The sequence below is a fragment of the Engystomops pustulosus genome, chromosome 4 (genome assembly GCF_040894005.1).
Source record: "Engystomops pustulosus chromosome 4, aEngPut4.maternal, whole genome shotgun sequence".
Lineage (NCBI taxonomy): Eukaryota > Metazoa > Chordata > Amphibia > Anura > Leptodactylidae > Engystomops > Engystomops pustulosus.
Genome location: NC_092414.1, coordinates 153,235,097 through 153,261,005, shown reverse-complemented (window position 1 = coordinate 153,261,005; position 25,909 = coordinate 153,235,097). Strand labels below are relative to the sequence as shown.

Genomic DNA, 25,909 nt, shown 5'->3' with positions numbered 1-25,909 from the left:
CATAACTTCCCTAAATCTAATCAATGAATGATAAAATGCTGAATACTCATTTCAGACATACATTAAAAGTACACAAAATTTATACAAATCTATATATGAATGTTGCATGATTGGAAATTAAGTAGATGAGTAGCTGTCTAACATCTCTGGATAGGGTCAGACACTTTTATTATGTTGCCTTCTTTGGACAGTTTTGGGGTTTAAAGGGTCTCTTGAAGTAAGATGAACAGAGATTGTCCAAATTTGGAAAATTACAAGCAGTAAACAATGGGATAACAATGCACAACTACTATAAGAGAAATCATCACTACTGAATGGACAAATACAGCTAGTGACAGGTTCCCATAGAGCCCTATTAAGTAAAAACCCCCATTCTTTCTGCTAAAAATAGTTTTCTTCACATTCCCATTCAATCAACTTTATTTTATCTAGCCTGACATCAGAGAGGGCATGGCTGACTTTGCCCGCCCCTCCCAACTATTCTCCTCCCCATGCCATATGCCTCATCACCATTCAGCACTAAACAGGGTGACATCATCAAAGATCCTTTACCTTGTAGCATTTGCAAAGTCTACCCCATGTATATATCTGGTCACATGAAATCAAAGCTTGCCTCGCCACCTCGCCATCCTCCATGTAGGAAAGCTGTGATTTCATGCAAATTTACTGGGTAAAGGAAAGAACCTTAGATTACTTTTCTCTTTTATCTAACTATTAGATTACATCACCCTGGTCACATGACATTAAATGATCAATGATGTAACAGAGCTCTTTAGAGCAGGGCAACGCAAGTACATTTTAATATGCAGGACCCCATAAATAGGATTGTATTCACCCCAGTTTACATACTGATTTTTTTCACACTGCAGAAATGGAAATGAACCATTTAGGGATAATGGAAATGCTTGTTAATAATAGTTTTTTATAGAATATTAATTTTGGGTAGTATTTTAACTGACATGTAACCTTTAACCATGTACATGCTCAGTCTGCCACAGTGTAAGATGTGAAGTCGGAGTCATGATAAAATGGGCCGAATCAGACTCCACAAACATTTAATCAATTATAAAAATTGTGAAATTTCCTTTAAATATCTGTTCTATTCCAGATCTAAGGATTGAGACCAGGGGTGAGCAACATTTATTGGTTTAAGTATCATACTGTCATACTGCTCAACTTTAAGGGGCCGCATCAGTCACCAGTACACAATATACATCAACAACCAAGGTACATCACAAAGTACCAACTCAGGAATTATAACTGCCACAGTACAGCAAAAAATATCCCCCCCCCCCATTCCCAGAAACCAAACACTGCATTCAGAGCAAACAATAGTGCAGACGCCAAGGCATATAATATTAGTTCTGGAGACCACATAGCAGGCTTAAAATCCTGTAGACCCCTAGAGCATAAAACTATTAATACTGGAGACCCCCAGTCCATAAACAACCCAGAGCAGACAAAAAATGACTAAATCCTCTCCTTTCCCGGCTCATTTTCTCCTCTATGCACCACACTGCAGCTTATTCTCTCAGTCTTGTGCCTCTCTCTTCCCATGCCAGTTTTTGCAGCAAAGCAGGATGCAAAGCACAATTGCGCCAGGAGCAGGAGAGGAATCAGGAGCAGTAAAGTACAGCTGACAAGTACTTACCACTCCTGGTTTCTTTCCTGCGGGCACTCTGCTATGGGTTGTGACATCAAAGCATACAAGTAAGAACGTATCATTTGCCCTCACCACTACCCGGCCTCCTGCATCGATGAATGCTTTGATCAGTTATGTTACATCCATTATGGAAGTGCTCATGGGACTCTGACTGTCAGCAGGGTTTGGACTGCAACTCAAGGCTTGACAGGTTGCATGTTGCCTGTCGGTGTGGCTTGTGCATCCCCGATTCCACTTTAAGTTGAAATGAATGTGTGCTGCACTTTATGTACATGCTCAGGGGGAAGCTCCTCTGCTATAGATTAGCGGAAGGAATGCCCAGATAAAAGATGGAATTATTTTATACCCTACTTGAGGGGGCTAGTAGTTTAATGGGGTAAAATCTGATGACAGAGTACCATTAAGACACCTTGTATCCTCAGAGCTAAAAACTACTCTTAACTACTCTTAAACTACTATCCTCTAATCTTTATTTGTAAAATTATAATTAGACTACCGTTTACATTGATCTACAATGCAATTTTTGTTAAAAAAAATTGACCAGAAGAACAGATTGTAACAGCCAAAATAATGCTTAAAACTACTCAGTATTTAAAAAAAGACACCCAAAAGCCCTAATAACATTAAGCTACTTTTCTTACAACTGATCACAATCACATCCAAAATGTTTATTGTATAACAGAATCTGGTGTCTTGTTATATCCAATGACTAAACACATTTCCTTCAAGAGCATCAAATGTAACAATCGTCTTGTGTTTCACAACTAGTCACAACAAGTTTTAGCAAACTGTTTCATTATAGAGAGGAAAAAAACATGGCTAATCGATGGACCATTTACCCACTTATACCGCCTTCATCCTAAATCCTTGTGATTAAACGTTGGGAAAAACAAGCCAAGCTTTCCGAGTCGCTCCATTCAAGAACAAGCTGTTTTATAAGAAACTACACAAAAAACTGCATTGTAAAAGGGCGATTACCGTATATAGTTGAAATCTATTATAGACATTGGATAGGATGAAGGCAGGGGCACTGAAAGAGAATGCAGTCTATAAATGTGTTGTGTCTTAATGAGCTTAGAAAAAATTTCAGCAATTCATATTGAAATATGCAAAGGGTTGCATTGCTGTGATTCTCTTTGTTGGGCCTTAATTCCTATACATAGGAACTGGTAAGCGGAATAAGGTTGTTCAAGGCTGTTGTGGTTCAAGTCCATTTCACACCAAAATGCGTGTCAACTTAATCAAAACTCCCCCACCGCCCATTACCATCAAATTTATAAAACAAAACAAGACAAAATTCCACTATTAAGCTTTCCCACATTTTTGAATTGACTAAAAAGCATTTTAATTAGACAAGATTACCGGCATCTCACAACAGAGCCGCTGATGGTTTGTTAATTAGGAATGTCGTGGCACGATTTTTGACCCGCTAAACAAGATCCTTAAGCTCAAATTAAAAGACCTTGTTCTTGGAGTGAATGAGCCACTGGGCCTCATGTGGAGGCCTGATGAAATGGCCATAATAGGGGGTGAGACCAGCCTACAAACAGAATCACTACGCCCTTTGTAGTGCTTCCAAATTGCTAACAAGGAATTAATACACTCATGTACTCTCATCAGACCTTTCGTTTGCCCGGCGCACTATAACCCACTCATTTAAATGCAGGATGGGTCCCTATTTAAAGAACACCTGTTGGCTTTCTTTAAACAGCATCTCTTTCTATTACACACTAACTACTTCTACATTACGTTGCATTCATCCCTATAGAAAATATCAGGATGCACAAGCTCACTCGGAAGAGGTACAAAAGATGTTTGTTTTTGCCTTTTACATATTTAAAGAAACAAGTATACAGCATATAAAAACAATGTAACAGAAACAAGGGACCCTGTAACTTGGTATATGCTGAATGCGGGAGTGTGGCAAAATCAATCAATCAGTCTCTGGCTAACATACAAATCTAACTTGTACAACTAAACAAGCATTTAGATATTAGAAATAGAATGCAAAACCATTTCTTAGTAAAAATGAATCTTGTGAAGTGTGAACATTAATATTTAATTTCATAGCAGTTCTCCCTGTCAAAGCCAAGGTAGTTCTGGAAAAGGAAATCTTATAAAAGGGACAAAAGCCTTGTGCAGCTGTCAGAAATCTATAGGCTTTTCATATACACATGCTGCAATTCACTTATTCTTACCTTCCGCCTTCATGTAATGCACAGAATAAGCAATGACTTTTTCTGAGTTATACAGAGGCCTTTCCCACGATAGTATAATGGCTGAACTGGACATTGTCTCCGCTCGGAGGTTACGAGGAGCACTAGGCCTGTCTTCAGACATGACAACAGTCAGCCTTGCTCGGGATGTGGCAGAGCCCTGGCTATTTTCGGCCATGCACTGATATATGGCATCATCTTCAGGAATAATCTGATTGATTACAAGTTTGCTAGAACAAACACAGAAAGAAAGGCGTAAATGGAAACACTAGATAAACTATATACTTAAAATAGAAATCACTTTTTAGATTAACACTCATATATGATAAGATATGCCTTTTAATGGGAAAAGTGGCATTACTCTAGTTACAGCTGCGGAAGAAGTTAGCACCTTTCATCAATGCAAATGCAAATTCTTATCAGTCTCCATTACTTTCATTTCATCATTATCAGCAATAAACTGTTTTACTTTTCAAAACTGGAGAACAGTATTGGAGGGCCAAGACATTTTAATGTGTTCTACTATAGGTATTGTACTTAAATGGTCACTACCTTTAGAACAAACCTTACACAAATAACAAGTAACAAGTCACCTGTGTGACCATGGTCAGATTTCCCCTAGGGAAATTGCTTCTCCATGTGACCTTTCAAATATATGACAACACCCATCACTGGGCTTAGCGACGCCCCCTGCTCCTCTAAAGCCAATCCCGAGTGTTGGGAGTTATTCATATATTTGAAAAGGTCACATGTTTCCCATGGGGGGGGGGGGGATTGGACTGCTCCTTTCCAGCCCCTCCCAATTGGCAACTGCCTAGTCACACAGCAGGTACAATATAACATCTTTTTTTCTGTAAAACCTATTTTTTATACGAAAAACACTTTGGCAGTGTATGTACTCGGCTCTGTGGGAACTGGGGGAGTGCTAAAAATGGGTCTCCTGGTGGCAGGTTCCCTTTATAAATATAGCACGGTTCCAGCGCTACCCTGTGCCCAAATTAATAATTTCCCCTCTATGTTACTTCTCATGAACATACACTGGACAACTTATTTCAGCAAAGCTTGTTGAAAGCGAAGGTGTCTCCATTATTTACCTGCTGTACATTTTTATCCTCCCATTAGAATGCATCTTCCGGCCATTCTTCAGCCAGGTGATTTTGGGGGTTGGAATTCCTTCCGTCTGACATACAAAACGAGCAGTACCCGCACGTGGTCTTGTCAAACTTTCCGGTCGCTCAATAAATGATGGTGGCGCTGTAAAGACATAGTAGACTTTTGTTACAAATTCTGTTCAATAGCTTCTTGTCTGTATTACATTAACCTCTCATGAAAAATTAAATACAATATTAAGCCTTTTAGCTGGAAAATAATACAGCAAAGTGAGATGATGATGCTTCTGCATTCTGTGGCTGGTTTTACCTTAACGTTTGTCGCTATGTTGTCCACAGCTTTTCAGTAATCTGTATTATTACATCAAAGGCTTAAGGGACTGTGCAGACATTTGTCAGCTTGTCCTGGCATCTATTGAATGAATTGCCGCTAAATCAATCCCAAGTTCGGTTTTATATCCAATAAATCCAAAACCAAAACTATTGGGTACGATAAATTATATGGATTCTTAAAGAAGAGTAAAATAGAATAGCAACTATATATACATAGATATGGCACAACGTACAAAGTGTATTTATTTTGTTTCACAATGGTTTTATTACATGTTATAAGGTTTACTGGGAAATTAAGTAAATATAGCAATTAGAAGCATTTTAAAACAATACACCATTCAATCTCTTTCTCTTACTCTCAAATATTTTTTTTTGAGAATGATGCATCCATACTGGACTTAACTTATTGGAAATCACAATAAGGGCTCCTTTCCAGCTCCTCCCAAAAGGCAACTGCCTAGTCACACAGCACATGCTAATGAAAGGTACCATATAACATATCTTTTTTTCTGTAAAACCAATTTTTAATACAAAAACACTTTGGCAGTGTATGTACTATGCTCTGTGGGGACTGTGGGAGTGCTAAAAATGGGTCTCCTGGTGACAGGTTCCCTTGAAGACCCTAGATTGGTATGTTAGCCATGGTCGTCACGTAACGTCAAACATGGCCACTTTGTTGCTAACAAGACATTGCAGTTTATCATTCACCATGATCCACATTACAAAATAACTACACTAAAAATAAGCTAAACTTAAAATTGTGGGGCAATAAGTGGGTGATAGCTACCATATCATATCATAAATTATAGGACTGATTTCACCATTTTATTTCTTATTTATATTGACTTTTACCATGCAGATACCATACAGTGAAGTGTTCTGAATTTAAATATACTATGACATTTAGTATCACTGAATGTTAGTTTTCCCATTATGAACATATCAAGCAGACCACAGGCATCATCTTAATTTGTAGTCTAAAAGTTTTCTTTAAATGTGAAATGTAGTAACAAAAGAAAATGTATGTCCTTCTTAAGTCATAATAGAAGTACACAAGAAAACAAAGGTGAGGAATGAATTGTAAGCCTTACCCAAGACTATAACATTAGCCATTGCTACAGTGAAATTCCGAGTTCCTGGAGTAGTCGCTCTGCATATATAGATCCCTGCATGCTGCACCTTCACATCAGATATAACAAGATTTCCATTTCCCACTACTCGGGTGTTGAAGACATCAATGGGTTTTTGGTCTAGAAAAATAATTTTTTTCACATTTTTTGCAGTCAAGTAACTTTATAACTGTTGTTAACTAACAGTCCATATTATTATATATGGTGGTTTCACACAGTGTTTTTATATGGGGCAAATTTAACAAAAAAGTAACTCAAGAAATAACTTGGGGTACTGGAGTATAGTGAGGCATCCCATTCCATACCAAAGCAGGGAGGCATGGATTATGCGGTAATCAGACATAATTTTTTTCAAGACCATAGCAGTACTGTATAAACTATTCCAAATTTCATGTAATTTCGAAGTGTTTTATTGGTGCATTGGTGAAAACAGCGGAAAGTTTGCACCCCGTTTCAGGCAGGTGTACATGTGGGGCTCAGCTTGCTCATGGTACAGTAAGACATGGTGGGCTCACCGCACAATGTAAAATAGACCTCAATGGAGGACATGAGGATGCACATAAGGCCAAATTTTTTATGTAGTGGTGTATAGTGTTTTATTGGTGAAAATAGGTGAAAGTTTGTACCCTGTTTCGGGCAGGTGGACATGTGGAGCTGGTCTCGGTCATAGTGCAGAAAGAAACGGTGTGTTTACCGCACAATATAAAATAGACCTCTATGGGGGCCATGAGGCATAGCATTAATAAAGCATGAAAATACTAGAGAAAAGATTCACACATGTTACTGGTTTCTATGAAAAACTTACCAAGTCTGCTCCAGGATACTATTGGTTTAGGGTTCCCCTTAGCTATACACTCCAGGGTAACGGTTTGGTGCACAGAGGTAGTTATATTTTGAGGAGGTGCTATGATGACAGGCTTCTGGAAGGTTTCCATCTGTGTTGCTACACAAAAATATACAAATAACCTTTAAATTTGCTGACATACATTTCAGATAGATGACTCTCAAGTATCACACTCCACTAGAGTTGCACAAGGCAACTTTTTCCAGCCCCAACATATGAATGCCTTAGCTATAGCTCATTAGTAAGAGATCAGTGGAAGTTTAGCACCAATCACTTTTACCGATCAGCTGAGAGCAGTGGTGCTGGCAGTTCAGACCTGGTCAACAAATCAGAACTAGCAGAGTTTGTGCACAGATCCACTAAGAGGTCAGAGCCTAATTGTGGATATGGGCGCTGAAAAGTCAGCGGGGGAATTTTAAGACTGCCACTGAAACATTAGTCTTAATTAATTCCCCTCAATGTGTAATTAGTTGATCAGCACAGGTTAATCTTGATAGATCTCAATTAATTAACCTATCCTATGGGCAAATCATTAATATTTTGGGCCTGAAATAAACCCTTTAAAGACCCAAAGAAATGTTAGCTGTATTAAACTATATCCATAATGCCAAGAGATCACATAAGACAGTGATGGCAAACCTGCAAACTGCAACCCAAAACCTGCATATTTTTTGCAAAGTGCCAACAAAGCAATTCATGCAGTAACTTATTACAATCTTCCTGCTCTGTGCTGTACCACACCTTTAAATGGGCATGAGGACACCAATACCTGTCAGAAGAAATTTGGATTGCCACTGTAGCTTCCCTTGACCCTGTCCACACCTCCTATCTCTTCCTGCAGTCTCAGGTATACCAGGATGCTTCACATTAAAATAATGCTAAGCATGGAAAGTCCTGAAACTGCAGGAGGATCCCTGTCTACCAAACTCTGCCATGGGGCAACAGCCTGAGTGCCCACTGAAAGGGCTCAGAGTACCACCTCTGGCACCCGTGCCATAGGTTCGCCATCACTGACATAAGAGATACCATTAAGATTTCACTTCATATTAGCTATTACAGTTGTTCAAATAAGGAACTCATCAGTGACAATGGACAAATGATAAACCCCCTTGCTGAAAACATTTATTAAGAAAAAGATAATTCACAAACAAAAGATCTTTCATGAAAACAATCATCTTCTTTCCAAATGATGGCAGTATGTTATCGGTTAGCAAAAATATTCTTTATGTACTTTTACTTGTACAACAGTTATTTTGATTGTTCATCAGTTTTAGGCTAATATATAATCACATTATACCTGATAAAACAGTCAATGTAGCTTCGCTGCTCTTCCGTCTATTCAACTGGTTGCTGGCTATACATCTGTAATTTCCAGCATCTTTCTTAGTGATACCATAGATCTGAAGAACACCTTTCGGTAGCATAGTTATCCTTTTTGAACAGCAAAAAAATAAATGGCAGAAAGTATATTAATTCAATAATGTGGCATGCAAGTCTGCAAGACAGAAATGTGTCAACTTCATAACCATGACTCACTGAAGATATCATTTATTACAATAAAGTATCTTGCTGAAACCTTTTTAAACCAATTTTAGATAACAGCACCTATATCCATCAGTTAAATAGATAATGATCAGTTCCTGAAGGAAGAGTCACCATTGTGAGAAAATGCATTATGGCTTGTGTGTAGCCACATGAGCAAGTCAATGGGGCCATTTGGGGTCGTAGGACCATAAAAGGGCATATTGATTTTGACAATGCCAAACCTCAAAACATCAATACTCTGTACTGTAGAAGTGTGTAAATCCAACCTCACTGCTTTATGAGATCAAGTTTCAGTTTTATATTATGAAGTTAACCAGCAACATACTGCAACTCGTTGTCTGTAGATACATTCTTCAAAGGGTTGGTTACTCACCTGTCCATGGCAAGAGGTAGAGCTGTGCGATTTACTTCCCAAGTAATAACAGCCGGAGGGTTCGCTATTATCTTACAAGAGAAACGTGCCATCCCTCCCTCTTGGACCTTTATTGAAATTGGTTGTTCTTCAAAGGCAGACATAGCTAAAACATAGAAAAAAATTTTTTTTTTCTAAAAGTAATATTCCATAAAAAATACACTTAAAATATCCACAGCTATTAGGAATACATGTGATTCATGTGTATCAGTACCACAAGATCATTCCAAGCAGCAAGCGCATTAAGAGATATTTTATCTGTACCGAGTTTGGGTGGCTCTGAATTTATTATCTGACCTTTAAGTGCAAGGTCTCACTCAGTTCACTGTGATGGAAATGTGAATAGTTAGAAATACTAATTAGAATATTGCGTACAATGTACAATGGCGAATAGCCGGGTGAAAGGTGAAAAGTGCATATATGTGAGATAGCAAGATAATTTACAAGCCCCATGAACAATCACATTATAACAAAGACGACCTTAGTGTCACGGGTATTAGCACACTGTCTTCAAGTATATTCAGCAGGTCACAATACCCAGAGTTGTTAGATGTCATGTATCACTTGGTTCCATATAGGCATTTATACAGTTCTTGGATAATGGATATTCCTCACAATGGGAGACCGAGGAGATTGTGTATTCAGGAAGATACATGAATGAGGTTTGTTTCCTGATAAATTCAATGAAGTTTCAGTTTATCTTATTCACAACTGATCTAAAAGTGTTTTTATAATGTTGATATTTAGTATTAGCTCTTTGCTAAGATTTTTGTTTCATATCTATATATATAGCATGCCCCAAATTCTGCGACTTTTGTATAAATCATCAAAAAGCTCATAACAGCCAATTACAGTTAAATAAACTCAGGTGTCTCCATACACATTATATTGCTGGCAGATTACGCAGTTGTAAATTGTAAATATTCAGGAACAAGTATGGGGTGAATAAGAAACTGGCTGGATAGATTCTTTTTATAAATGTTAGGTGACTGAATATATAGAATACAATTCCATGCAATACGGAATCACAGCTACATCACACTGCTAAGGTAATAGTATAATATAGTACAACTAGAATAGTATATAACAATACAAGTTAAATAGTATAACATAACCATATATTAAACTATTACTATTTTATTTTAGAGAGTTTTTTTTCCACCAAGCAGCTTTTCACCCAGGACTGTTGGCTCATGAGCCAAAATGTAATTTCCAGAACAATTGTGTCTTTTGTAGTAGCACAATCTGTTACTGCACCTTCTTGGTCAGCACTAATGTCAATTTAAAGCCCAAACTGTAAAAGTAATGTAGTCATGGGAGGAACAAGCCATAAAAAGACCCCACATCAAAGTCCACAAGCAGCTTCTGTTGTTCGAGAAAACAGCTCCCTCCACAACACCATAAATGTAATTGCCTTTTTATGAGAGGTTCACTCCTTTCTATTAGTATGTAGATAGTTCTCAGGTTTACAACCTGGCAAAAGCCACACCAGCTATTGTGTTATACATACAACCTCAAGCCTTCTGATGCTCCTAGCACCTGCATTTCCTCCACTCAGGACAGTAGTGTAGACCAAAAACAACCAAAGTGAACTATTTACACAGAAATGCTTAGCTGAGGCCATTAGAAAGTTGCAGGAGAAATCCCTGCAGATATGACATCACTACTACAGCCTAAGGGCAATCAGTGGAAACGTGCCCATATGTTGGCCCGATTCCATAGACTGCAGACCTTTCACAGGATGGGAGTCTTTGAATTATACCAAAATATGATGCAAAGACTTCTGCTAACCAGACTGCATCTCTGCTACTTTACTCACTGTTAAAGAGTCTGCACTGCTGTTCACACGGCTGATGGGAAGTCCTTGAAAAATATTTTGGTACAATGCAAGGATTCCCATCCTGTGCAAAGTGTGCAGTCCATGGGTTTGGGCCAACATGCAGGCCCAACATGAATTCCAACATAGGTTAGATGCATTAAACTGTAAAAATGTGCCATGCAAATGAAGTACATTTTAATGGATCAGTGCACATGGCAAAAATTTTAAACGGCACAAGAAACCGATCCGTTAAAAAGTAAAGCATGTTCCCGTTATTCACAGATTACTCATTCGCTATCGTTTTAGGATCTGTGAAAAACAGATCCCAGACTTATTCAAATCATCCACCTAAAGGAAGCTAAAAGTCAGTAGAAGTGACCTGATGTTCTCATGGATGTATCGGATCACAGTAGCAAGCTTGCTGCTTATCCTTTCAATCCTGGAAAGTAGATGCATGGTACATTTCATTTCCTGGAAACTTCTCGCTAATTTGTTCCGTGGTTTACAAATCAAAATAACCTAAAACACAATTGTTACTTCCCCGTGCTGTCAGACCTTATTACTATCAAGTGCATTCAGGCCATGTGTAACTCTAGAATGGCCTTAGGGAATGAATCAGTCGAAGATGAAAGTTTATCAGATTTCACATTCATTTGCAGCCTCCACTGATAAAGGATAGTCACCTATAACTCCCTGCAGGAAATTGGTTAATCCCTTGCTACGTGTGTATGTATGTGGCAATTCTACACTGGTCATGGTGTGTGGTGAGAATACTTAAGTATCTTTCTGCTTTCTGCAGAAGATTTAACTGATGTGCACAGATGAACGCACAATGCAGGCAGTGTCCGAGTTATGTACAAGATAGGGTCCGGAGGTTTGTTCTTAAGTTGAATTTGTATTTATAATTGTAGATCCAGACAAAAAAAATTTGGCCACAGTGACAATTGGAGTTTAAACATTTTTTGCTGTAATGGGACCAAGGATTATTAATAAAGCTTCATTACAGGCACCTTACAGCTGATTACTGTCATCTGGGACTATAGTAAAGCATTCAGAGAGCTTCACCAGTGGTCAGAGGGGTCTGTCTGTAACTATGGGTTGTCTGTAAGTCGGGTGTCCTTAAGTAGGAGACCGCCTGTATAAGTATTTTTTTAAGAAAATCAGGGTAGATGTACTTTTTGGCAGATCATCATAACTTTGATGCTTTACAACATGTACTAGGCATAGACCATAGATCAGGTGGTGATAAATCAGGAGGAAGATAATTAATTCAGAATACATTAAACAAGTAAAATTGAATGTAGGAATAGTAACCTAATACCATTATTTTGAGCTGGTTGAATACAAATAAATAAGACAAAATATCACAGCCAACAAATCCTCTAATGAGTAGAACCAATTTTAATCACAATTCTAAAGTATAGTTTCGTTTTCCCTATGTGGAAGTCACATTTGCTATGTCAATCACCAAATTCTTTCAAAGTTCAGGATGTGAGAAGCTGCCCAGCAGCCATTACATGTGAAAAACATTTCAAATGACCAGCTAAACACCCTAGTCCACATGGCAGTAATTAAAAGGTCAAGGGTCAAGCTGCAAAATACAAAGGGAAAAGTCCCAAATTATCACCCTAAACAATAAATTCAACAAATGCATTTATGAAACTGGAAATAAAACATTGCAACTCATCTAAAAAAAACCACCTAGAACAAGATAAAGTTAAAAGTGTATACATTTACTCTGATAAATTCTCAATGTTGAAGTGCTGGAACACAGCTGGATATGACCTAGGTGTAAGCGGATGTCCCATGTGACTCACAAGTGGCTGCTCCAGTCCTATCATTACCAGTGTATAAAACTGAAGGTGTGAGTTATTATGTACATCACTGTAATGAGGACAGACTGTTTTCTCAGTTGGTATCTTGGATTTCTTTCTGGAATTTTCAATTGGAATTTCCAACTTTGCCAATTATGGTTTTATAACAACTGGTAGCAATGTATATTCATATATTCCTAACGTATTTAAAAGGCTGCAGTGCCAGGCCATATCTAGACCAGGCAATGTTACTGCGTCCGTGACAAGCATGTCCAGGTGCGGCCTTATTATCGGGAAGTTATCAGAAGTGACAGGTAACACGTGTGTAATGGGCACCCTAAGGTTTCTTTTACATGCATTGATATCATGTCCTAAACAAGCCTGGACTGACAATGTAACAGTTATTAGAACTCATTTAAAGGGACCTTCACATGACCTGATGAAAATGGTATAAGGGACGAGGGATGGTTAATATGGTCACTCAATACAGTTTTCTTACTGGTAGCACCTTCCCTGTTTTACATGTTCCTGTGCTGCTTGTCAATTGCATATGTTTGGTTGTTGAATAGTCGGTCTACTATATATTCACCCACTGGTTAGGGAACTTTGGTGCTCCTGATCATCAACTCCTCTAAAAGGTGCATAGATTGTAAGCTCCTGTGAGCAGGGCTCTCATTCTAATTGCTTTATATGACCATGTTATTTCTCTGTAATGCCTTATTTTGTTTGTATATGTGCCCCATGATCTGTACAGCACTGCAGAATATGATGTTGCTATATACATATAGATGCATTATTATTGTTATCTGTACAGGTCTCCCCATTTACTATGGGAGTTCTATTAACAGCCAGGCAAGACAAAACATGACAAATTGTATATGCTCCTGCAGGGCAGAAATGACTATTCAGACACTTGGGTAGGGAATGAAGGTCTATGGTCAGAGGCAACCTATGCAAAAAAAAATGTAATTAAAATGTAAGTAAGGCATGGCTATAGGGGGTTGATAAGGGGACGCGGTCTATCTGATGTTTCAGGTCACTAATTCAGGACAAGATAATTGTCAAAATCATAAAAACTGGCACAAATTCTCAACCCACCAAAAATGTTCCAACTAGCCATAACTACAAGTTTACGGTAATAATTAATTCATAATATAGTGCAATTTCCTAAACCAATTAAACACATTATGAGAATAACATTTTTGCTATTCATCCAGTAAATGGGCTAATGGTTGTAAATAACAGGCCATGAGCGCCATGTGTCCGATCCCTTATCCCAAGTGCTGTTGACAGAATGTATTTGATTTTGCGATTTGATCTCCTCACTTTCGGAGCAGCCCAGATGGGATTCCCCTTCTCAGATTATCTATCATCCAGTCGGCAGTATGTGGCCAGAGAAATGCACAATAAATGCTAATACACTTATCAAGTAGCTTCCCTCGGCCCTTTCCAATCTCCAGCAAAGGAGAAAATACTACAAGGCACAAGTAACAAGCCACATTAAACAGCTTCAAAGCTCTTCATCTTGTGTGGCCACAATACTTTGAGGGGCCAAAGGGCACATAGATTCCCCTTCGCCAGGGGTGCTTTTTCTGAGTGCTTTGCCAAGTGATTGGTTTCTTGTGTTGATAACTAATCCTACACATACCTTTTCCCAGGGCTTCCTTCCATTCCATAAAGTATTAGCATTAGTAAGTAGCTAAATAGTCACATGAAAACCACCTAGAAACCCACCAAGTATTCAAAAGCAATTAGATGTTAGGAAAAGAAAGGATGGGAAGTAAATTTTCCTCTTTGCAGCTAATAATCCCCTCATCTGTCCTGTGGAAATGTAACTCTTATTATTCACTGTATCATGTCAAATAGTATTTTAAACCTGGGTCTTTAGTTACTGTTGTATTGTTGGATTTGCTCTACAATACCCAGTCCCAGGTACAGAACAGTCATTGATTATTATGAAGCATTTCTATCACCAATTGGAAACACTAAAATGTATACATTGTTCTATGTATAGAGCTTCATAATTAATACAAATAAATTATTATTTATATAGCGCCATCATATTCCGCAGTACTGTACACATCAACATACAAACAAAATCTGACATGGTCAGGTGAAACAATTGGATTGATGGCCCTGCTCTCAATAGCAAAAAAATATTGAAAAATTCTACAACTTTATAACACAACTTTACTGTGATTCAATATCTCATTCTGATTATAAGATCTCTACTTGCAGCAGTAAACAGAAAAATTTTCTTTCAAATCCAGAAAACATCTGAAAACCTGTGTAGACTTTAAAGGCTGATGCATAACATGATGTCCATGTACACCGTGTGGGAAGAAGTACAAATCTATAGTCTGTCACCCAAACTGTTTATATTGCAGTGCCTCTGCATGTCAACACTAACACTGACATTCATTGACTGATATCAGAGATCTTGGGAAATGATTAGTCTGAGCCAAAGCCAGGAATGCATTCAAAACTTGTGTGAAATAGTTAAAGGGAACCTACCACCACAAATCTACCTATAAAGGTAGATTGGGTGGTAGGTGGATCAATGGGACGTGAGGATAGCCCTTTTAAGGGCTAATCCTCACGTCCCTGCACTTTTTTGATAACTTTAATTTGATATTTATTCAAATTTACTTATGCGGCTACCGGGGCGTGGAGTAGCCGCATATGAGATTACACGAGGCGGCTACTCCACGCCCCGGTAGCCACTTTACCCCTCCTACTCAGCCATCTTCGGCGCGCAGCTCCGCGTAGCTGCGCGCCCTCGTCCGGCGATCCTGCCGTCTGCGCATGCGCAGAAGAGCAGGCCCGCGCCTGTTTCGGAGTTGTGACCGCACAGGCGCGGGCCTGCTCTTCTGCTCATGGCAGGATCGCCGGACGAGGGCGCGGAGCTGCGCGCCGAAGATGGGTGAGTAGGAGGGGTAAAGTGGCTACCGGGGCGTGGAGTAGCCGCCTCGTGTAATCTCATATGCGGCTACTCCACGCCCCAGTAGCCGCATAAGTAAATTTGAATAAATATCAAATTAAAGTTATCAAAAAAGTGCAGGGACATGAGGATTAGCCCTTAAAAGGGCTATCCTCACGTCCCATTGATCCACCTACCACCCAATGTACCTTTATAGGTAGATTTGTGGTGGTAGGTGCCCTTTAAGAAATCTACTATCAAAATCAATCATTATTAACCAGAGACACTTATCCACAGATCCAGGAACTTTGACTGTGGTAATCTTCATATATGTGTGATCTATGGCGTCCTTCCTTCTAAAATCAACTTTTTAAAGCATGCTGATAAGCCAGAGGGGCTCTGGAGTTGTTACCAGAGCCCTTCCGTGCTGCACTTTCAAAGACTGTTACAGTGTGCAAGGAGCACTTTCCACTCCTACTGTGTGCTGAAATTTCCCCTGCTACCATAAGATTACATCAGGCTGAGGGAGAGGGAGGGTGCAACAGTGTAACAGCCTATGAAGCTGCATCCATGAGGAGCTTTGGTAACATCCCCAGAAGCCCTTGAGACTCATTAGCATAATTTTTAAAGTTGATTTTAGAAGAAAGATGCTATGGAAAGAAAACATAAGAAGATTACTGCACTCAGAATGCCTGGATCTGTGAATAAGTGTCCCTGGGTTATTATGATTGATTTTTTATTGTAGATTTCCTTTAAGGAAAGTCTTTCAGATATACAGTGGGAAAAAAGGCATCAAAGATATGCCAAATTTATATAAATTCTTTATCTATATAGTGCACACAGATTATACAGCGCTGCACAGAGTTTGCCAAATCAGTCCCTATCCCCAATGGGGCTCACAATCAAACCAACCTAGAGTGTTGGGAGTGTGGGAGGAAACCCACGCAAACACGGAGAGAACATACAAACTCCTTGGAGATATGAGCCCAGGTCCCCACTACTGCAAGGCTGTAATGCTAACCACTAAGCCACCGTTCTTCCCGATCTATTTTTTGGCAAATTGTACACCAACAAAGTGTGCCGTTCTGGGCCACAAACAACTGATTCGTCGACTGCTTTTGTGGCTATGGAGGGATCAGTATGTAAACCGTTGCTGAGCTGGATGTCCACAAAAACAGTCTGTGTGTCATCCGCATGTGATCTGTTTTTGTGGATCCGCAAAAAATGAAGGCTGGCAAATAATGTCGCAGGCTAGTTTCAACCTCTTGATGGGGCACATGATTGTGTTACCTATAAACTGATCTACAAATTCGGACCGCCCAAGGATGACAACTTTGTATCATTCACCTTCCCCCCTTGTTTATTTGTTCCCACAGACTTCTATAAGAAGGCTTGAACTGCAAATACCTACATAAATAAGACCTGCTCTGAGTTTTCTACAGCCTCCACAAAGATCCGTAAAAAACATGTTCATGTGTATGTGTCCACTGAAATTAATGTGACAGCCTGCCATCAGTTAAAAATAAACAATAGCACATGGATGAAAACAACATGCACCTAGCATGTGCATGTAGCCTAAGGCTCCGTAGTACACTACCCAGTTCTCTGTAGTATGGTTCTTATACAATTTTAGTGGACAGCACAATCCAATTTCTTAAGGAGCATTGGACTTCTATTGCACAGACAAGTCCATAAAAGTGGAATTAAAGTACGACACGCTCTACTTTTTAACTGTCCACAGTGTCCACAAAATGTGTAGTGACCAAATGGACTAAACCACAATAACAAATTTGAGAAAAGTGAAAAAATAGGGGCACCATGGTGGCTTAGTGCTTAGCATTACAGCCTTGCAGCACTGGGGTCCTGGGTTCAAGTCCCAGGGTCAACATCTGCAAAGAGTTTGTATGTTCTCTATGCATTTGCATGGGTTTCCTCCAGGTCCTCTGGTTTCCCCCCACACTCCAAAACATATTGGTAAGTTGATTAGACAGTGAGCCCAATTGGGGACAGGGACCGATATGGCAAGCTCTGTGCAGCCCTGCGTAATCTGTAGTCGCTATATAAGTAAAGGAATTATTATTATTTTCATGAAATCTGTTAGCAATATATATGACACATCCATAGGTACAATAATCTAAAGAAAGTAGTCTTTTTACATTTCAGGTAACTCAGGTCACAGTTTTTAGCCATTCCTCTCACTGACACATACGAGTCTACATACGAGAAACTCCATTAAACAGTTTTCTATACTTCAAAGGGCTCAGTCTGTGTTATTCTTCCAGCTGGCTAAAGCACAACCTCTTCTTCTGAGCTAGGACTTCCTGACACATGTCCAGGCAAAACTTTCCTCAGCAAAGTTCATGAAGGTGACATTTTTGCAGACCTCTGCACATCATGTGGACATCAAGCAAGTAGTGTTGCTTGTGACTAGATTACCAGGTTTTTTTCGGCATGGGTTGCTATAGATGTTTAAAATCACAGAATACAGACCTTTACATAAATGTGGTACATGTATAGATACAGGTAATATTATTCCAATAAGATTTTTTACATTGTCGTCTAAGCTGTGGTTGTACAATTAAAAAGGGGTTCCTCAGTGATGATATTTATTTCCCATACATAGGGCTTCATGGCGCTTAGGCGCTTTATAGTCCGCAAACAAGAACGTTTTCCCTTGTTTGGGGGACATTACAAATAGACTGTGGGACAGCAAAGATGAGCATCAACAGGACCTGCTCTATAATTTGCGACACAGGTAGTCAGCTGGTGCGGCGAATGCACGGACGTGAGGTCATAGAAAGTAATGGAGCAGTTTTTTTCAGCAGCTAGCACTTGGACCTATTATAGGTTTGTGTTCAGGAGGCTTAAAATATGGAGAATAAATGTCTGATCGTGAGGAGTTCAACCGCTCGCTATTACCAGCAATGATGAGAGTGGGGTCAGCTAGTTTCCAATTCATGTAGACACCAGCACTCCATTCACTTCTATGGAACTGCAGGAGATAGTCATCTTAAAAGTCTCATAGTGTATTGAATGGCCCTCTAACTGAGTAAGAAAACCCCTCAATTGGCCATAAGTTCACTGATGTCCTTAAAAACACTACATCCCATAATGGAAAGCAGACATATCCCATTATGGTCAGTTGAATTCATTGGATGATGTTGGTGTACATTATGCGACAGATTAAGGACTTTCATTCTTTTCACATGACGGTACATAACAATGGAAATAACCAATGTAGATGTGAACATAGCAAGAAAGACATATTAACCTTTATAACTCAATTACAACCTGGTCTACTAGATCTCCACTGAAAGAAAAGAGCAAGTTTTAAAGGATTTACGAAGGATTAACTTGAGCAGAAGAGAATGAGTAACTCCATTTAGACACTTTTTTAATCATACCAAATACTCAACCTGTAATCTTGTTATGGGTCCTGAGGGTGCATATTGAAATACACTGTGTGCAGACCCCCTAAATAGAGGCCATGTTCATTTCTTAAATACTTTTACATACTTATCATATAAGAACACCATGTAGGACCACAAAATCAGCAGCAAGCTTAACTCAGTCGCACATAAGACTCAAAGTGTGACAGTCTGGCCCGAAGCCAACTGGAAATCAACCATAATGTGTGGAATAAGCCATATCAAAACACTTTGTGGTTTATAGGAGTAGAGCTAAAGAAACATGTAGGTCATATTTCATCTGTTGAAGTCGGCAGGAGGTTTACAACTGAAAGCTTATTATTTCTAGTGCCACTAAAGCCTCTCTCAACACTTTATAATGACTACTAACTGCGGAGGTCAAATTAAAAAAAAACATACTAAAACATAAAAAACATAAGAAATAAAAGAAAAACATAGTGAAACACATCACATCTTAAGGAGACTCCTGTCCATCAAAGCTCCATTCACACCAGTGATAATAATCAGCAAAGTATTGTGGTATTCTGATGGCAAGAACAGTTTTTTAAACTATTACTGCCATCAATGATATTCACACCATGAATCAAAGGGGTCTTGTAGGGAAACCGCTCTGGAATACATGTTATAGTTCTGCCCACCAAAAATCACATTACTTTGTATAATACATATGGGTATAAGAAATACAAATGTTTTCAGTACACATTAGATACCAAATAAAAAAGTACAAATGCAGCAACCTGGGGAAATCAACAAAGATAGGCCTTTAATTATTAAAGATAATATTACATGACCTTTGCAAAGGTACAGGTCCATGGGGGAGAAGAATGACCATTGCAGCAAAACACGGTTTGAGGCAAAGGAACCCTACTAAAGTTACAGTATGTTAGGATTTATCAAATTTCCAGTCCTGGGGGAGGCAATATGCCTTTGTAGTGCCCAAATACTTGCCTGCTGTGGAATTAAATTACATTTTAACACAGCATGACTGAGATGTTAATGGATAGGTCTGAAGGCAGCCGCAGAGGGGGCTGTAATTTCAAAAATTAAAGGGTTATTGCTATCATTTAGAAATACCGCTGAGTACCTTAAGCTACTTAAACTGAGAGTAAAACAACCTTAACCCATTAGTCACTAACCGTCTGAAAAAATATAGCAATAATTGAAAAAACACAACCTCCTTTATTTTTATTTTTTGCCATTTCTTGTTTTTCCAGGCTGTACTATATAAAACAACAGGAAATAAACAAATTAGGAAATTCCCTGGAATGTTTCTGAAGCTAATTTAAATTAGATGTTAAAGATCTAATGGTCATTCCCCCCTGATACTGGAGTTGTTACAGAGAAATGAAAATGAAACCCAAGGGAAAGTGGAAGAATAGAGATAAACCCCCAGCAAGAAGTAGTGCAATTACTACTGGGCCTGGAAATGGCTGTTAAGTCATTATGACAAAGCTCATCTACCTGCCCACAGGGTTATTGAAAGACTGACCTTGATATTTAAATGAACTAGAGGACATACAATGGACTAAACGTGTTTTTTGTTTGCAAGGGCAATTTACAATTCAGATCTGTGTTTGATTTGTAAACATTTATATTCAACGAAATCCATTCCACCGCCACCAGATGTGCACCGAGGAAAGCCATGGAATTGGTTTAAAGGGGTATTCTCAATGCAGATATGTATGTCATACCCAGAGGAATATGTCATAGATACCTGATAGGTGTGGGACTGACCATTGGGGCCATTGTTTTGTTTAATGACTACATTTAAACCAAGTCATTTGTTGATCAAAACTAATTTTAATTATTACATCATATTTATTGTTGACATTTACAAAGCCACTTTAAAGGGAACCTGTCACCAGAGACCTCATTTTTACTACAGGCAGGTTGAAGAAGCCCGTCACTGCTGCATTGCATTTATGCCTTTCTGCCTTCTCTAAGCATTTGCATTACAATATAATTGTGTGTTATAACTTGCCTTACACCCTGACAAAATCCTCAGAGTAGTCCCAGGGCTTGGGCTTTGGTTTGGATGCATTTCAAAAAGCAACAAGTGACTTGTCTGTGCTGCTCACTCCTCAGCTCTTGGCCCCCACCTTTGGAGTGAGCTGAGGAGTGAGCAGCACAGACGAGTCACCTGTTGTTTTTTTAAATGCATTCAAACCAAAGCCTAACCCCTGGGACTACACAGAGGATTCTGTCAGGGTACAAGGTAAGTTATCACACAATTATATTGTAATGCAAATCCGTAGAGAAAGCAGAAAGATATATTTGCAACCTGTGTTTAGTGAAAACTAGGTCCCTGATGACAGGTTCCCTTTAAAGTTTGATACCATAAGGGAGTTTGGCCCTGAAAACTATTCTTTCAAGATTTACTGGAACAAACACCTAAAACAACTAAACTGAACTCAGCCCATCCATTCAGTTCAGTGATACTCATGGGCAACAGGCTTTAGACTATGTTAACGCCTGTGACAAGGAATCTTTTGAAACAGATTTAAGAAATATTGAAGAAACTTTGCTGCAAGCTGCCTTTGTTTGGGCAGGATTTGAGGCATACCATAATAGAAAACAGTGAGATCAATAACAATGGGGTCTATCAGGATCTGTTTGTGTTCCTTATATTATAGAAACATCTACATTTAGCTTTCCATGCACTCAGTTCCTATAATAAAAAAGGAAAAACTAAAACCCTAAGATAAGAACTCAGCTCATCATAGCAAGCAAGAAAAGGATAAAAAGGTTAAAGCATATAATGCAAACTTGAAACCCTTCAAATGCACTTCCCATAAAAAATATGACTGATTCCATTTTGACTACAAATTATTTTATATGGTTGTGCTATTTTGACATTATTGAGCATAAAACTATAGGTAAAACTAATCTGAGACCTATAATTTGATCTGATTAAGATTATAGCCAAAATATATTCCAAGATCAATCGAAACAAGATATATGTACTATGTAATAATTACAAATTTGTCTACTTACCATAAAGTGGCAACATCTTTAAATAATATTTCACATGTTGCTACTTTATTTATATTGCGCCATCATATTCCTTAGCGCTTTACAAATCATTAGTTTCTCATTTGGCTAGACCACCTGAATTTGGAAAGTCATTGTACTTACAGTGTGTAATAATTTATTCCCTTCTTGAGTAAACATTTTTTAGTTTTTAGTCTAAATTAAAACCCAGCAGCAGAGACATCCCCTGACCCAAAAGTAATCCACTCAATCATATAATACGTCTCCTCCATTTTAAGGAAATGAATGGCTCTCCATAGAGCTGTTTTGTCTCTTGACAAGCTCTTCTCAGAAGAATGTGGGGCAGGATGGTTACACAAATCAATCTCCAGCTGCTAGCCTGCGACCTATATGGTTAGCAGAAATGCCTGTCAGGGTTCACTGACCAGTGGTCAAGCTCTTGCAAAGCTGCAGACCTTCTGAATAGACCAGTAACCCCAGGGTCAGTAAAGATGCCCCTACAAAGATCTTCACATTCATTCATCTCATATGTCCTCCAGCTAGGACTATTTGGGGGTTTCCTTATTCCTGAGTCCATTGTTCTAATGTTCAACCAGACAAAACAGATTTTAATTACTTTTATAGAATGAAAGGACCATGATCTTACCAATAGTATGGATTGCTGTGAATTAATCATAGAGTTATATAATAGTGAAACAGTCTGGTTCATTATGGAGAGGAAGTGCTGGATAGGTTAGGACAAGCACTCAACAATTAACCAAACACAATGAAGGAGAAGATTGAAATAACAAAATCTTTTTAAAAAATCTAATTCTGCAAGACATCAAATTTCATTAAGGGCAGTTTCACACTGTCGTGGTCGGTCAGTGAATTATGGACTGCGCAGTGTCCTGTTTCATGGGACAAGCACAGTGTCCGGGGCTGAACTCCTTGCAGCATAGTGATATATGATACACAGAGTCCCTCCTACCACCATAATTGTGAATACAGTTTGGTGCTCCTATCTAGCACTGACTCCTTGCATCATATATTGCTATGATGCATGTAGTCCTTGTAACCACTGTAACAATGAATAAAGTTTGGTACTAATAAGCAAGGACTCCTTGCATATCACTATGATGCATGAAGTCCCATCCTTGGCACTATGGTTGGTCTATGAAACAGAAACTAACCTGGTCCACGATTAAGTTAAAACTGCAATTGGTTAAATCTCTTGGACAAATAGGAGACAAAAATACACTTTCACTGATGCATTTTTATGTGTAAATCCTGGAATAAACCTTACATAAAGAGGATCTGTCAGCACTCCTGACAAGTCTGTTTTTAGCAAATACTTGTATTCTTCATGCAATAACTAAAAGGAGTATAATGTAGAATTTACCAATTTGGGGGGTTTACCAATTGATTACATATCTGTGATACTGTCCAGTCTATGCTTACAGTGCTACAATAAGCCTGGACATCCACCAACCCAAATGGAAACCCACTTATCAAAAAAATGTAATATCTAAAATGGTCCTGGTCCTGTTAAAGTAAATTTAACAACTTGCACAAAGATTTAGAGAAATACTGGTGTAGTTTGTGCCTGATGTCCCTTTACAGCTCTTATTTATGGATGGTGGATGTTTTGCTTCCCTATGATCTGCCCCTGCTCCTATATGTGCCGACTGGAACATGGAAATTGTAAACAAATACATTATCTTCTACTCTAGGAGAACCAACCTGAAAATCAATTTTGTTGTAAAAACCAGATTCCACAGTCCAAGCATATTCACCTCGTATTACAAAGGTATCTGAAACCAATTTTCTGCATGAACCAAATACAGAAATTCTGCATCAACCGGGATTAGCAAGTTTATTATTGTGTACTATATGTTCTTCTGAAGACACTGGGACCAATTTTACAAGCGGTAAATCAAATCTAATCCTTTGATGATCAATTTCCTTTTTGTCATAAGACAAAATATGTTAACAATCAACTCTGATTAATGGGTTAAATCTGGTTGCCTCTTTTTTTTCTGCCCTGTTTCTCAAGAGGTCGATAAGATGCCCTGCAATTCTCCCAGCCTGAGCATGGGCATTGAGTGGTAATGGTGTGAAATGAAATTGTTTATTGAAGAGTGGATCTTGTAGGACGGTATTATTATTAGCCCCACTGATCTTGGAAACCTACACAGCGATGAAAAAAAAGAGTGGGGAAAGTAGGACGTATCCTGTCAGAGAAATCCAATCATTTGTACAGCCTTGCATGGCATTTATTTGCATTTCCATGACATACAAAGATTGGGAAAAGTAAATATCACTGGCTATTGAGCAGCTTTAGGCAGATTACCATGAAATGAATGAAGATAAAAGAGAGCATATGTCCCCGGCACAAAGGAGATGCCCATTTCCCGTTCTCTAGTGAATCACTACCAGTCAGCTGTGCATCATGCAATGTGTTTCAGGTCTGCAAAATCTGAAAGCTCAACAAAAAATGTTGAAGAAACACAAATGTTCTAGATTTAAAGAAACATTACAGCAATAAAAACAGGAAACAACAATCGATGATTTAACCAACTTAATGAGCCTCATAACATATTACAATAAATCATATAATACATCTAAAGAGGAAACAGATTTGTCCCATTTCACCCTTTACATACTGGATCATATATCATGTATAAATTATCTCACATTATCTTCACAATGGCCGCTGTGTAAATCACCATACGGTACAAACATGAGAAAATTGAGTCATTTTACTTATTCTGGACCCGTAAAAGCTTGTGAACTGTGAATGATGCATTTTCAGCAGGTGCTAAGTTCTTCAAAAGTTTTATTCCTCAGGCTAAATGTCGTGTCCAAACTCTCCCAAAAATGTTTTCATCATTAATTTGCCGGATGTCAAAGACAAGTTTAATGATTTCAGTGATAAATATCTGTCAGTAGACAACAAACTGTGTGTACTGGAGATATGGAAGCATATATAATCTGCTCATCCCTAGGCAGATGGTATTGTAAGACCAATGTTAAACATGAATTATACATTAAATGAATAGTTCTACAAACTATGCTAGCTACATAATTGCGACTTAAAAGGGCAAATAAAATTATGAACCATGTATATAATGAAACATATGACTATCCACTGCAGACCAAAAGTATTACAGAATCATTAGAATGTCATTAGAATACTAGAGTTTGCATTTAAAGGGAACCTACCACCACGAAACTACCTATAAAAGGTAGATCGGGTGGTAGGTGGATCAATAGGACGTGAGGATAGCCCTTTTAAGGGCTAATCCTCACGTCCCCGCAATGTTTTGAAAACTTTTATTGCCCCAATATTCAAATTTTCTTATGCGGCTACTGGGGCGTGGAGTAGCCGCATCTGAGGTTACACGAGGCGGCTACTCCACGCCCCGGTAGCCTCTTTTCTCCTCCTACCAAAAATCTTCGGCGCGCAGCTACGAGGAGCTGCGCGCCCTCGTCCGGCACATCTGCTGTCTGCGCATGCGCAGAACAGCAGGCCCGCGCGTGCGCGGTCACTGCTACGGAGTCGGAGCTGCACAGGCACGGGCCTGCTGTTCTGCGCATGCGCAGACAGCAGATGTGCCGGACGAGGGCGCGCAGCTCCTCGTAGCTGCGCGCCGAAGATTTTTGGTAGGAGGAGAAAAGAGGCTACCGGGGCGTGGAGTAACCG

General features: G+C 38.9%; 1 protein-coding gene across 1 annotated transcript in view; it reads right to left on the bottom strand.

The window, feature by feature from the left end:
• Window positions 1–25,909, bottom strand: part of PRTG (protogenin) — a 78,864-nt gene that overhangs the window by 39,913 nt on the left and 13,042 nt on the right. The window contains exons 3-8 of the mRNA XM_072148161.1: window positions 9,214–9,358; window positions 8,593–8,726; window positions 7,257–7,394; window positions 6,413–6,571; window positions 4,974–5,133; window positions 3,862–4,109 (exon numbers count right to left, since the gene is read on the bottom strand). Of these exons, the coding sequence (XP_072004262.1) occupies window positions 3,862–4,109; window positions 4,974–5,133; window positions 6,413–6,571; window positions 7,257–7,394; window positions 8,593–8,726; window positions 9,214–9,358 (984 nt within the window). The remainder of the gene's footprint in view (window positions 1–3,861; window positions 4,110–4,973; window positions 5,134–6,412; window positions 6,572–7,256; window positions 7,395–8,592; window positions 8,727–9,213; window positions 9,359–25,909) is intronic.